The 15,868-nt window shown below is 39.4% G+C and overlaps 1 protein-coding gene across 1 annotated transcript in view; it reads left to right on the top strand.

Moving 5' to 3' along the window:
• The first annotated feature begins 11,608 nt into the window (after window positions 1-11,608).
• The window catches only part of LOC149404255 (cellulose synthase-like protein G3), a 34,285-nt gene continuing 30,025 nt past the window's right edge, over window positions 11,609-15,868 (top strand). Inside the window, exon 1 of the mRNA XM_089602687.1 lies at window positions 11,609-12,395. Coding sequence (XP_089458813.1) covers window positions 11,784-12,395 — 612 coding nt within the window. The 5' untranslated portion in view covers window positions 11,609-11,783. The remainder of the gene's footprint in view (window positions 12,396-15,868) is intronic.

The following is a 15,868-nucleotide window of genomic DNA, read 5'->3' as shown; positions in this document are numbered from 1 at the left end:
CTGATATAGTCAGTTCGTGATCAAGATCCCCCAGGTTCAACCCGTGTCAAGAGAAGTCAATTTTTTCCGTTATACTTCTCTTGATACATATCAGCCCTAAGCATTGTTGCTTCCCCAGCGAAAGATTCTTTCGAACGTTACTTACTTCGAAAGTGCTAGCAATCTATCGGTTCTGGAATCAACCCTTAGGTGAGTGAACATTAACCTTCTTTCAGGAAGGCTGGATTCCGTATCTGTAAATCACTTCCCACTCGAATTATGCTCTGAGAAAACTCCCAAGACATAAGTTGTGATTAGCATGAATAGCCTTTTAGCGAATGAGTCAAAGAGCTCAATAACATAACCCAGTGTCCATGATCACTTCAGGATTTAGATCAAGTCTCACTGTGACCATCATAGTGGCCTCGGTTAGTGTGTCGTAACGGTCCTTAAACGACACATCTACAACCAAGACCTGTCTAAGTCGTACATTTACCACAAGTGTAGAATGCTCCCACATAGTGATCAGCCTTCACCTATGTGTTCCACATATATGACTTTAGATATAGTTTTCCAGGCGTCTATCAGTCATCGACCTCGTTTTAGCTCACCGCCCGAACTCAGGTGCCCAGCACGTCACTCAGTTTAATACGGAGGCTATGGAAGATAGTTGTTATTGATTCTAATTGTTTAGAACTCAAGCCACTAATCATATAATGCTAATAGATTTATCTTATTATCGAATTTAGTAATCATTTATTCATTATCTTCAAGTGGGCAATATTCCTAACATGGAGGAGTATCAAGCAATCCTGCATTGCTGACTTCACAATGGAAGCAAAATATGTGGTTGCTTGTGAAGCATCCAAAGAGGTGGTATGGCCTAGAAAATTCCTTAAGTATTTAGAAGTCGATCCAAAAGTCGACGAGCCCATGACACTTTATTGTGATAACAGTGGGGCTATCGCTAACTCAAAGGAACCTCGAAGCCATAAGCGCTCTAAGCATATTGAGAGGAAATACCATTTGATTCGAGAGATCATACAACGCGGAGACATGGAGGTGACGAAGATCTCGACGGTGGATAACCCGGTACATCCATTCACCAAGTCTATAGCCAACAAGGTCTTCGACCAGCATTAGGAGGGATTAGCCAAGAAGGACTACTCACATCTTCTTTGAGTCAATGGGGAGTTTATTGGCATTGGTGCCCACAAGAATGTTGGAATAGATCTAGGGTTAAGAAAATATTTATCTCTTCTAGCAAGCGGCGGAATATAAAAAATTTCTTTCAAACACGTAAAACGTTTTTACAACCTAGACAAAGCGCATGAACATATAATTTAAAATTTTAAAACTACATTTAGTTTTACTCGGTACCAACCTCGAATGGAGCTTGAACGTTGAGAAGTCTTTGGAAGGTTCAAACGTTCGTCTCCCCGCACAGCACGCCTCTCCCACTAGTCTTCTTGAACCTGTTGAGCAACCACGAAAGTTTCTACCACTAGAGTCTTTGAGTGTGGTTAGGATTTAGTGTGTGAGCACTTTTAAACACGATGACTCAAGAACAAGTCTTGGAGCCAAAGAGCTAAAACAAATGCTAGGTCTAACGAGGACCTAGGGGCCAAAAAAAAGAACAAGAGGGATTAGAGAGAGAGAGAGAGAGGGGCGGCCAAACAATCTAGAGAGAGAAGCTCTCAATATCAAAATTGTGTGTTGTGAGTTGTGAATGAGGTGGGGTATTTATAGGAGGAGGTTTACCTTCAAAAGGTAGTTTCCTCTTTTCCATAGAATATCACATATTCATGAGCAAATATTTGCTTCCCTTTTTCCTCATCTCACACGTCCAGGATGCCTTCTAGAAGGCCTTGGATTTGTTTCCTCATTTGCTTCTCCCATGCCTTGGCCGTGTGGAAGGTTTCCTTCTAGAGGAAATTCGTTTCCTCTTTTTCTTTTGGCAAGTATCTTCATACATCAATGCACAAAATAATTCTCTTTCTATTGTCTTGCATGGACGGTTTGGAGGGCTTCTAGAAGGAGCTTCTAGATGTTTCTTCATTTGTTCATGACAACATAAGAAAAGCCCTTTAAGAATTTTCAAGTAAAATTCCATGAAATGAAATTAATCCTCAAGGCCCAAATAAATAATTACGGTAGAGGGTAAAAGAATATCCTCGTTTCCTAATGGTTGGGACCCCGACGGACGAAGTCCTGAGTTCGACATCTAAACTAAGAATTTTAAAGGACGAAGTGTATAAAGATATGAATTTGTTTGAGTTCGTTGGTCGAACTAAAACGAAAAATAGCCGAAGTCTAAACAAATTTAAAGAACCTAGAGAGAGAACTCAAGTTCGAAGTAGATGAGAAGAAGAAAGAGTTACCTTTTTACTGCAAATGATGAGAATATAAATGAAAGGAAGTCACTCTTCGGCGCGCTTATTTATATATCCTTATGTTTAACCAAATCCCGTAAAAATCTAATGATTTCGAATGAAATCAAATCAAATAAGAAAATATTCTCTCGATATCTCCGAAGATATCAATAGACTCTCGCGACTCTTCGACTCCGACTCCGACTCCTAAAGTACAACCAGACTACGCCACGTGTAAAGGAATGTGTCTTCACGAGAGGCCACGTGTCAAAAATATTTAAAGTTCCCTCCTTAAATTCGAGAAGGTTCGAATTCTCTGCACTAAATATTTTCAAAATATTCAGAATATTTTAGAAATATTTAGGGGCTAATTGTGGGGGTATAAAATTTTTTAATAATTATTATTTATTGGGCTTTGGTTCCACCAAAGCCCAATAAGTGATTCAGCCCAAGCCCAGCTCGCCGAGGAGAATAGATCGTCCGCATTGGTCCAGTCTAGCAGCGAAGTCGTGGTCAAGCTGAAACCTCGTCGAGAAGACAGGATCTGAGAATTGACCAACTTGCGACGTGGCGAGGACGAGCTGATCAACACGTGTCCAAGAGATGATTCTTTCTTCGCTTATAAAAAAAATATTGTTGTATTCATTTTCATGCACGTACAAGCTTCGACTCAAACTTTAATTTTTGTATTCGAATTCTCTAGTCTTTGTTGAGTTCGCCCTCTTGACCTCGGCACTTCGCCCCAACTGTAAACATTTATTATTAATAAAGTTTCTTCCTTCTATATTTTGTATTAATATTTCTCTCGAGTCAAATTGGGATTTTATTTCTGTTTCTTATACGAAGTCTTCTAAGACCTATTATTAAATAAAACGAATATATCATATAAATATTTGTGATTGTTGACGATCCCGAAATCAGCATCAACAAGTAGTGATTTACTTTACTTTGATAATATGTTATATTTTGGTTTATTAGCGCCGCGAGCGTTATCTATTTTAGTTTGTTAGTACATTATATTTTAGTTTTTTAGTACGAGACATTTTATTAGTATGATTATGAATTCATCATATGAATGAAATATATATTATTTTGGTTTATAAGATTTTATTTGTGTAATTATTTTTTACATTTAAAACATATTAAAAATTGGCGGGACAATAAATTACCCGGAAAGAGGGCGGGAAAAAAAGACAGGAAAAAAGTGCGGAAAAATTGACGGGAAAATAGGTTTCCCGGTTAAATAATGTGGCCGAAATTAACCGCGACAACAGCCACGACTAGTCATGGTTGATTTTACTAATAGCCACGACTTATGTCGTGGCTGTTGTCGTGGCTGAAGTATCAACCGCCACGATTTTCATAGCAACAACCACAGCTTTTGTCGCGGTTGTTGCAAATGTTTGTTTTATTAAAGGAAAAGAGAGAATGAGCTCTTTTGATTGAGTAGAGTTTTTTTTTGTTATGTAAAAATTGGTTAAAAAAATAGGGTAAATGTGTTAATTCACTACTACAAATTCACATTTCTGGTGCGGAAGGGTATTAGGTGCGACATGTCGCACCTAAACACATATTAGGTGCGACATGTCACACCTGATACCCATCCAGGTGACTAAATATCTCGGTAATGTTAAGTGGTATTTGGTGCGACACTGTCGCACCGGATAATATCTCGTCGCACCTAATATCTTTAGGTGCGACAATAGGTTTTAAAATTTAAAATGGTCAGGAAATTTCCCCCAAAATATTTTGGCTGTGTGATTTCATATTCAGTGCGACATGTCCCACCAAATATGATTATTAGGTGCGACGGTGTCGCACCCAATAGTTTTAAGGTATTATAAAACCCGAGCATTCTTCTTCCTCACCCGAGCCTTCTCTCTCTAACTATCTGCCCCGCGTCTCTCTCCTCAACTCCGGCGAGCTCGACCTTGGCCCGGCAGCGCACACAGTTGTCATCCGCTGTGAACCTCGCCGTCATCCTCCGGCATGCCTCTCTCTCTCTCTCTCTCTCTCTCTCGGACCAGCGCGTCCCCTCGGCACGTGTTCGGCGACCAGCGCGTCCTCCCCACCCCCCCCCCCCCCCGCCCGCGACCAGCCCCACTCGCCCCCAGCCTGCACGCCGCCCTACGCCTCCTTCCCGCGACCCCTCCCCCCTTGCCCTCGACCAACCCGACGCTCCAGCGCGCCGCCCTTCGCCCCCCGGCCGCGACTAGCCCCCCCTGCCCTCGACCAGCGCCGCCCACCCGCCCGTGTGAGGTAAGTCAATATTATAGGGGAAACTCTGTCAAATTTTTTGTAGAATAAAATGTAATTATGAAAAAAATTACCTCTTTAGATAATATATTTTAACGAATTAACTAATTTATCGAAATTGGTTAACTCGTTAATGAAATCAGTACTGAATTTGTATATCATAGAGAATTCTAACAATTTTTCAAAATTAATACATGTCTTTCACAATTTCTCTTTCACTCTTACAAATTCCCTCTCGACTCTTTCAAATATTAACGATTCATTTTTTCATCTCAAATTCCTTACGAAACGGATCCTAACCATTCATTTTTACCTCTCAATTTCCTAACAATTCACTCTTACAAAATGAATTCTAACGATTCATTTTTATCTCTCAATTTCCCCTCTCATTCAACGGAATGTCAAATCTAAGTAGGGATTGGATTACCGAGAACAATCGATTGAGTTTGCAGTATAAAACATGGGTTAACGAGTTTATCCGTCTTGCAAGTAGAGTCCCGAACAAAAATGGTCAATATTGTTGTCCTTGTAAGTCTTGCAATAACGTGACATGGCAGGACATCGGGGTCGTAAAGAATCACCTTTTGAACAAGGGGTTTACCCCGGGAGACACCGAATGGTATCATCACGGCGAACGTCATGTGCTTATCCTAGTAGACGATGCCAACGAAACTAACCAGAGAGGAGTCGGTGGATTGCACGATGCTCTCCATGATATAATGGATCACGAGGAATTCGATGACTTTGCGGATCCGACTCCGAGTGAAGTACGTGCAGAGGAGAAAGTGGAAGACTTATTCGTCAATTTGGAAGCGGAATTGTACCCTGGATGCAAAGAGTTTTTCGTCTTTGTCGTTCCTGGTTTCATTGATGCACATCAAAGTCACGAACCATTGGACGAACAAGTCGTTTACAGAATTGTTGCAACTCTTGAGGAAGTCTCATCCGATTGGTAACCGCATTCCGAAAAAACACTACGAGGCCACGACGAAGCTGAAGCGTTTCGGCATGGGATACGATATGATCGAGGCGTGCATCAATAATTGTGTTATTTCGAAAAGATCTCGAGAAAGCTGAAGTGTGCCCAATTTGCAATGAGAGTAGATGGAAGCCAACCGGGAAGAATGTATCACAAAAAATATTGCGATACTTTCCTTTGAAAGATCGATTGAAGCGATTGTATGCTTCTCGACACACGTCGCTTGAGATGCAGTGGCACGAACGCGATCGCGTCAAGGAAGAAGGCGTTTTGCGACATCCTGCGGATTGTTCGATGTGGAAGAATCTAGACGAGAGATATCCATATTTTGCTGCAGAGCCTCGCAACATGTTTAGGGAAATGAGTCTAGCGTACAGTATGTGGCCCGTGGTACTAACTGCGTACAACTTGCCCCTTTGATTGTGCATGAAAAAGGAGTACCTGATGCTAACAATTCTGATACCTGGACCGAGCTCACCTGGAAAAGACATGGACATGTTCTTACAACCAGTTGTTGAACAGCTAAAAGAATTGTGGGATACTGGGTTCCAAGTGCGAGATGGGGCGAACGATGAAGTGTTTCGCTTTCTTGTCGCGCTTCTATGGACGATAAACGACTTTTCGGCTCGTTCGTATTTGTCGGGATGGAGTGGCCAAGGATATCTTGTGTGCCCCACGTGCAACCTTGAGACGCCGTCTATGAAAGTCAGAAACAGGATCCTCTACTATGACCATCGTCGATTCTTGCCTACACCTCACCGATTGAGGAAAAGCATTGATCACTACGTAGATCGCCACGAGAAACGCCGTAAATCTGTCAAGTTGGCTGCGCAAGACATACTCAATCAGTTGGCTAGTGTTTCTTGCACAACAATTGGCAAACATGCCGGAAAGCGAAAATGTGCTGAGTGCGAATTGAATTGGACCAAAAAGAGCATCTTCTATGAGTTGTCTTACTGGTCAGAGTTAAAGTTGAAGCACAACATGGACGTCATGCATATAGAGAAGAACGTGAGCTCAGCTTGGAAAAGAAGAACTACGATACAAAGAAGTCGAGATTTGACTTAATGGGCTTGAAAATCAAGTCTTCTCTGCACTTGAGACAACAATGGAATAGGTGGTACATATCGTCAGTAGTGAACACGTTAACCCTTGAGCAGAGACAGCGGTTTACCGAGTTCCTCCAATCCGTCAAAGTCCCAGATGGGCTCGCGTAATGCATATGGTATGGTGACAAGTACAATGCAGGGCGTATAGTGCACGATGATAAGACCACCGGAGCAACGAGTTCGTATACCGCCTAAGAGTGGTTTACATAAGAGCCTTATACACTCGCGACTCAGGCGATGCAAGTGGTTTACATCCAAGATCTCGTTAAGGGTCACGAATGGGAAATCGTTCAGGAATGTAATCATCGAGGGATAATGGACATTCCTGAAGTTGACCTGACCACTTCAGCATCGATTCCGTTGACAATAGAATTGTCAAATATCGACCGTCTTAATCATTGACACGAAACCGCTACGGTCGAGCTTGTTACTGTTGTTGACGATGATGAAGAAGTGGATGAAGAAGATGAGGTATGCGCCGTTTCTCAGGGAGACGATGTTGATGTTGATATAACATTACATCGAGTGACGACGATGAATGACTAACACCATGTAATAACCACAGTCGTCGAATACTAATTAAATAATAAATACTAACTACAATTCATTTTGCAAGATGTCGACTTCATGTCTAGACACATCAGGAGGAGATCGTGATCCCCCACAGATGCCGAGGAAGAAGCGGGAACCAACGACTGGCCTCGTTTCCTCGAGAGCTGGTGTTGGGACTCTTGGAGCAAACATAGGTCGTTACGATCAGACACAGCAAGCGTTCTAAACCCATTGATCAGGACATTCCAAAACCGCATAGGAAACCTAATCAAGAGTGTGGTGGCTTAGAGTGTGGCGGCTCTTATGAGTTCGATTCATAACGAGTACCGCTTTGTGTACGCTCATCCTGATACTGGTGAGCTTGTCTCCGCAAATCCTATTCGCAACGAGATTGATATGGCTATCATTCGCGATGCGAAGAGGATGCGCCATGGCCAGAAGTCGAGATTGTCGCAACTCTTCTTCAAGACGTTTTGCGGGAGTAAGGATCTCGCTAGAAACGAAACTCTCGAAGGCTATAACTCGCCGGAGCATAAGTGTCACGAAACTCTGATTACACGCATCCCGAGACCTTTAGCACGTCCTGAAGCGTCGAGAGAACTAAAATCCGAAGTTGAAACTTCGTTAGTTATTGGATTCGAAACTACTTGAAAAGATAAGGTTCGTTGTCGGGATTAGATTAGAGTTGGTTCAGAATTCAAGAATTTAATTTATTATTCTCCGGTTTTTCATAAGTCAAACTTATTCAAGACTCGCGTATTTTCGTATCGAGAATAATACAAAATAAAATCCAATAATATGCTTATGAGTCTTTAATAAATTGATCCGAATAAAAAGTAACCGAGAATTCCAAAGCGAATAATAAAATTAAATTCTTAAACGTTGTTAAATAAATAATCATAAATTATTTATTTAAATACAAGAAATACATTACATAATCAAATCCAAGAGTATTTAAATGCTATAAGCGATTAAAAGACTCACGAGTTAATCGAGCTTTAATTTAGATAACTCTTTTTCTTAAAGTCTTCAAAACCCGGCTTCGTCGCCTTTGACTCGTCCGGTTTCCGCTCATCCGTCTAGATCTGCAATCAAGTCGGGAAATCCGAAAATGAGTCCATTCATGATTCCCAAAACATAACAAAATCTTGAAATCCGAATCCCGACACTTAAATCCAAAACCGAACCCAATCCAAATCGAATCCATACTAACCAAAATAATCTCAACAAAGTTGATCACAAACAAATCCCGAGGCTCATATTAAACATTATGAAGCATAACGGCCAAAAACGCATCACACGCCCAAAACATGCTCACACGGCCAAGCAACCAAATCACTCGCCCAAGCACACTACAACCCAAAACAACCATTCAAAACATCCAGAATTCATACAAACCATCACAGCCTCAAAATAACAACACTAACAATCAGAATTCCTCAACCAAGACCAAAAGAATTCACACGGCCAAAACAAGTAAATCAACCAAAATTCATCCAAAATCAAACAACGCTTCTCAATCAAAACCCAGGCATCAAACAAATATAAAAACATCTCAGAATCACTAATCAATCCTCAGAAATCAAAAAGCCCCAAAATTCAAAATCCTCAAACCCTATAGCTCAAACAATTTTAGGCCAAAACATACCAAATTCAAGAAATCTGAAATCAATCCTCATATTCGAGCTATAACTATCACTAAACGAGTTCAATGAACAATCAAAACCAACCAATTTCACAGATTTAACTCGGATTCCAAAAACCCCCAAATCATATCTCATGAACCCTAGCTTCGAATTTCAATCCAAGGAGAGGAATTCATACCTCAATCAACGAATTCAAGCTTCTTTGGAGAGTTCTCACTTCTTTCCCGGTGGTTTTTCTTGCTCCGGCGTCACGGCGGCTCTCGGCGAGTCTCGTTCTCCTCAGCTTGGAGTGCGCGGTGATGGAGGCTCACGGCGGAGATGGCGCGCGACCAGAAGAAAGGAAGAAGAAGAGAGGCGAGGTCGGGTGGTGATGATGAGTCTCAGCGATGATGACTATTTGAGCTAACAATTTTTCGGGCAGGTATTTCTCGCGCGGGACAAGAAGAAGAAGAGAAGAAGAAAGAAAGAAGAGAGAGAAGGAGAGGCCGAAAATGAGAGGAAGGAAGAGAAAATGAGAAGTCCACGTGGCTCTTCCTCATCAAGCCACACAGAGAACACGTGGCTGCACCACAGACAGACATGTTTCACTCCAATTGACCCCTTTTTATTTTTTCCTTTCAATCTCGCCCTTATTTGTTGCACATAAGTCCTTTCCATATAAAATCTCACAATCTTGTCCTTAATTAATTGAAAATAATCTCGAAAAATAACCGAGAAAATTCACATTAATTAATTCTCGTTATCTTGAATATATATTTAAGGGATTTCGGAATTTATTTTCACTCTTGAGATTTTTAAATCTCCGAGTACATTCCGAGTAATCTTTATTCGGAAAATAATATCGAGTTCATTCGAATATCCTTATTACGAAATTTCGTCACCCTTAAATATTATTTCCTTCGTTCTCAAGCACTTAAATTTATTCCAACATTCAAGTGCTTTCAAAAATCTATTTTCCTTATATTCGGATTATCGAAACTCACCCATGCGCTCACCCGCGCGCGCGCCTGCGTCCTTGGCCGTGCAGCCCAACGCTGGCCGGGCCTCCCCCGGCCGTGCGCCCCAACGCCCGCCGGACCTCCCTCAGCGAGCGCCGGCACATCCCTTTCAGGATGCCGGCTCGATCACACTCCCGACCGGGCTCCAGGCCCCTGCGTGCCCTGCGCCCGGCAAGACCTCACACCCGCGCGTGCCCTGCGCCTAGCCAGGCATCACGCCTCGCGCGTCCCGCGCCCTGGCCGAGGACGCCACCCGCGCGCACGCCAGCCCATGGCCTCCTCTAACCTCTATAAATACCACCCACCCTCTTCACTTGAGGGGGACTTTGAATCCTCTAAAAAAAAACCTCTTTTTGAGAATTCTCTCTTCTCCCTCACGACTCTCTTGTGACATTCCAAGAGTTCTCACCTCCTCTCCCGGCTTGGCTCAGAAATCCGAGAACCCCCCTCAACGAGAGGGAGCGCGTTCCACTTCTGCGACCCAAGTCTTCACAATGTGCTAGCCGCGCCCTAGCTTCTTGACCCTTGAGTTAGAGCTCTGAGCCACGAGTCAAGCGACCTCTCTAAAGTCTTCATTAGAAGCTACAAGCCGGGTCCTTCTTTAAAGCCTCAAGTTCTCAACCTCCGAGTCCAAGATAGCCACCACACTAACATTGAACTACGTTCTGACCTGATCCCGAATCACGGGTACGTAGGCAGCCAACACTTGACACGGTCACACCCTCCAATACACACCTTAGTTCTGGAGGGTGCAACTCGGCCTTCGAGTTCACATTTTTTGGCTTGGGCGCGATCATTTGGTCCAGCCTTGGATCGAACCGCCCGTAGTTTTTAATCGTTGTTCATTTTCATGCGACAACAGATCGCCTTCCTCACCTAGTCCCAGATGCACAACCAGCCTCCCACAATTCCTCAACCTCCGTCTGCACCGCAACCAAGTGGCACAGATTAGCAGACGCTAGGTTCTACGTCGGGTTCTACGCCTGGTTCTATGGATTTCTTGCGAGACCGTCCTTACGGAAGCGGCGGAACGAGCGGCAGCGCGTCATGCAACGGCGGACAAGGACGGGGAAGCGATTCCCGAAGTTCTGCCAACTTATTTGGTAGAGGGAATTCTTCTATCGATAAGTTGTATAAGAAAAAAATTGGGAATTGATTTTTTCGTTTTTATTAGACTGGATTTGTATGTTTAATTCGGAATTCTATTTTTCATAATATTATTTCTAATTTATAATTTTGTTAATTAATTTTTATTTAATTATAGATTAATTTTGATTTAATTTTCTAATATATAAATTTGTAAAAAAAAATTAATTAAAATAACATATTTGGTAGGACATATCGCACCGAATATAATGGTCTGAAGATTAATCGGTGCGACATGTCGCACCTGATATGAAATCACCAATCAATTTCAAGAATTTTGGCAGCAAACTAGATTGGGCATTAGATGCGATATGTCGCACCGGATAGTTTCGCACCTAATATGGACACTTTAGATGCAATATGTCGCACCTAATACCTATAGCGACGGACTTTTAAGTGCGACATCGTCGCACCAAAAGTCGCACCTAATAAACTATTAGGTGCGACTTTTGGTTAAGTGTGACAATCATCGCACCAGATGCCTCTATTTGTTCTAGTGATTGATACAATAGTAGATTAGAAAAAATAAAACTCTCTGACTTGAGTTGGTCCTATTTGTGACATAATAATAAAAAATAAAAAATAAAAAATAAAAAAAGTTAGAAGGAAATTTCTTACTTTAAATAAGCTTATCTAAAACAGTCCCACCCAAGGCCACATATTAGTAGCAGTAGCAAAGTCATCGGCAATATTCTTCAATTCAACCCAAAAAATAATATAAAAAAAAAAATAACCGCACCAAATACATGGAGGCTCTGAGACGGAGCACCAGCAGAGCTCAACCACTCCACACGGCGAAGCTCTCCCGCCTAAGCCACTCAAACCGCGTCTTCTCCGCCGCCTACGCACTCGCCCTTCTAACCCTATTCTACCGCCATTTCAAAACCCTAATAATACCCAAAACTGAAACCCTAACGACCCTCATCTCTCTCCTCCTCTTCGCCGCCGACCTCGTACTCGCCTTCATGTGGACTACAACGCAGGCTTTCCGGCTGCGACCCCTCCGCCGCTCTGAATCGCCGGATCTTCTAAAGACCGCGGCCGGGGACGATCGCCCGGCGATGGACGTGTTCGTGTGCACCGCTGACCCCTTGAAGGAACCGCCGGCCGGAGTAGCCGACACAGCCCTCGCTGCCATGGCTTACGACTATCCGCCGGAGAAGCTCTCCGTCTACGTCTCCGACGACGGAGGCTCCTCTCTCACTCTCTTCGCGTTCTTCGAGGCCGCCAAGTTCGCTGCCCATTGGCTCCCCTTCTGTCGCAAATACGGCGTCCTTGAGCGCTCGCCGGAGGCGTTTTTTACTTCTGATAGCCTTGACGGTCGCTCTGTGTGGTCCGACGAGTTTGAAAGGATTCAGGTACGTACGTCATGGACTCATGATACTTAATTTGTTATTGAATCTCATTTTTACTTGAAAATTTTGTCGGTCATTTGTTCTTGGTCAAAGTCTCTAGTAGCTATTTTTGTTTGTTTTATTAGTAGTTTTTCATTAGCAGTTGATGTTTTTACTTGATGAGTGTGAGCGATAATTCGGACCTCGGGAAACTAAACACGACAACAATCTATACATGCTATACATGCTATAAAAAGCGTAGGGAATGGACTGTAAAGTGACACGTGTCACATATTTCCCTTGCATTTTTTCTTTTACGGTGTGGATTGTAAAATGTGAAATGATAAGCATCAATAAAACACGTGGAAAACCTCACAAAGATACAAAAATAGTTGCAGCTCCATACCATATGTTGAAGGATTTTTTTTTTTTTTCTCATGAAGGAAAAATAAATAAATCTATTACTAAATATAAATAGTGGAAGCTCTTTGAGAGTGTGACAAGCGCCTTTATGAGTTTTTTTAATCAATTTTTTTTAAGAATGGTTTTTTTTAAGCTATCATGGATCATTTTATATGAATGAATGCCACGTGCCACACAAAAACATGTATTTAGATATTAGATTAAAAATTTTATAAATGTACACTTAAATTTTAAAATCTTCATTTTTTATTAATTACTGTAGAATAAAACTTATATTTAATTAATTGAATAAATTATTATTAATAACTACGAAAAATATTACAACTTGATAAATTGATTTATTTACAATACATTGTATGATAATTATATTTATGAATTATATTAAAAAATCGCATTTTTTTATTACTAACGACTAAGTTTATTTAAAAACTGTAAATTTATTAATAAATTATTTTAATATAAAAAAAATACGTATTACTGATTTAGAGCATTTTATAACAAAACGTAGATTTTTCATTTTAGAGGATTGTATATGTTTTTTATCATTTACTTTTTTTTATTCGTAGGAGAGTATAAGTATAAATGTATAATGCTATCTCTTTCCTTAGAATCAATTTAGTTATAAATGTTAAATTATTACTGATTTAATTTTATCACTCAAATATAATATTTAAAATAATTTAATTTTCTCAAACCTAATACTATGTTTTCTATATTATTTTCTAGCATTTAATATATATTTCTTATACAATAGTAACTATGCTAATGTGCCATACGGGGGGGGGGGGGGCTATTGTAACTATGCTAATGTACGGGGGGGGGGGGCTATTGTAACTATGCTAATGTGCCATACGCGGGGGGGGGGGGGGGGGGGGGGGGGGTGGGGGGGGTGCATGGCGTAAGACTAGTATATATTAAAAATGCGGTTTTCCACGTAGAAAGATATAGATAAGAATTCGCCGCATGGAATAAAAATATGGGTTATTAAGTTATATAACCACACGGTTATAGTGAATTGAGATATAGTCCACATTTGGTTAATTTTTTGTAAATAGCAAGTTAACTTATTAACGGATTAGTAAAAGACTTATTTAATTCAGCCAAATATGTATAAAAAGTAGTTAATAGGTTGCCACGTATGCAATTTGGCTATTTACAAAATATTTACTAAAGGTTGGCTAATTTACAATTCTTATACTTTAGGTGGTTTACGTAGTCAATTTTTTGTAAAAATATTGCATCAGTTGCACGATTTATATAGTCATTTTTTTTCTTTCTGACATTGCATTTGTCCTTATGTTTGGTTTTTAAATCATCATAAATGAAAAAAAAAACTATTAAATAAATTAAGTAATTTCTACAATGATTTTTTTCTTCCTCAAAAGCATACTTTAGGAGCTTATTCCTAAAAAAAAAAAAAAAAAAAAAAAAAAAAAAAAAAAAAAAAAAAACACCTTTGCACCTCTGAATGCATATAGCAAGTTCCCTAAAAATAATAAAAACAATGATAGTTGAGAGAATATCACAAATTTCATATATATATATATTTTACCTGGTGTTTTAAGCATAGCAAGTTCCCTAAAAATAATAAAAACAATGATAGTTGAGAGAATATCACAGATTTCATATTGACATGTCTTTTGGAGTTTTTCGGTGATAAGGTGTTAGAGCATCTCAAATCAAGGCCCCTTATCATCATATCCTCGAATTTGAGGTGCCCTCATACTATTCCAAGTCTACCCTCGAACCTCAAATCCTTAAATTTTTTAGGATCCAAATAGTATACCCTCAATTATTTGGATCCTCAAAAATTTATGATAAATTATATATTAGATCCATTACTTATAAAACTTGTTAAAAACTATCCCATTTCACAAAAAATAATAAAAATATAAAATATTTTAATTAGATCCAGTATAGTATTTTAATAGATATTATTGCTAGTGTATGAATAAAAAAACACAAATTATCTTGAAGAGTACAAATAAATTAGACTACACTCAAATTAAAAAAAATTACATCACATTGATATTTAAATTAAATACAAGATACAAGTATACTAAGTGAAAATAAAAATTGACTAATAATCTGGCAAATCGGACCCCGAACTTCCAAAATTACCAAAAATGCATTAATTGGTCATATATGGGAGAATTACGGAAATAGGTCGACCGAGTAGTAGTGTATGCCTTATTAATATTTGTGTAATTTTTTTTATTAAATTGTAACTTTTATTTAATTATTATTAGGTGTGTTTAACTTAGTTTTAATTACATAATGATTCTATGTAGTGTATGTTTTAATATTTTATATGAAAATACAATAATAATAAATATTAAGGACTAATATATAATATCTAAAAAATTATAAAGATAAAGATAAGAGTTTACATTGGAGAACAGCACCCTTATCATCAAATTTTTGAGGTTTTAGGATAAGGGGTAATGGTTGGAGATGCCTAGTTCCAATTTTTGTTGTATAACGCATATTTACTAACACAATTCGTTTTTAATTGATAATTTGATTAGACATGCGTCAAATAATTTTTTTTTCTTCATATTCTTATAAAAAAAACATATAATCAAATTTTTTTTATGTTATTCTTTTACTCAGTGATGCCTATTGTTGTATAAAAAAATAATAAAAAAAAAACTCAGACTTCCTTCTTATTATTACTACTGTTATTATTGTTGTTGTTGCATTTTTTTTTAAGGAAGGAATTGTTGTTATTTTTAACAAACAGAGTTGTATAAAAAAACCACAACAACTACTAGGCATAATAGTTGATCAAGAGTGACCAGGTTATGCAAAACAATACAAAAGCATTAAAGATAATGAAAGTGTTATATTGAGCCGTCAAATAACGAAAAGTATGAATGAAAAGATTAGCCACATGGAGTACGTATATCTAAGTCTAACTAGATTAATTGTTTTAGGATAATAATGGAGAATAATTTGCAACCAGTCTACTTTGACAATGAGTCATTGGAAACCTTGATGGACTACTTTGTGTTTAAATGAAATTATACCATAAAATAAATAATTGCGTCATAAATATTTTTTTATTGATTTTT

This window comes from Urtica dioica, chromosome 2 (genome assembly GCF_054948205.1).
Source record: "Urtica dioica subsp. dioica isolate 48M chromosome 2, U.dioica_male_clone48M_v1_H2, whole genome shotgun sequence".
Taxonomy (NCBI): domain Eukaryota; kingdom Viridiplantae; phylum Streptophyta; class Magnoliopsida; order Rosales; family Urticaceae; genus Urtica; species Urtica dioica.
This window is presented reverse-complemented; position numbering and strand designations above follow the sequence as displayed.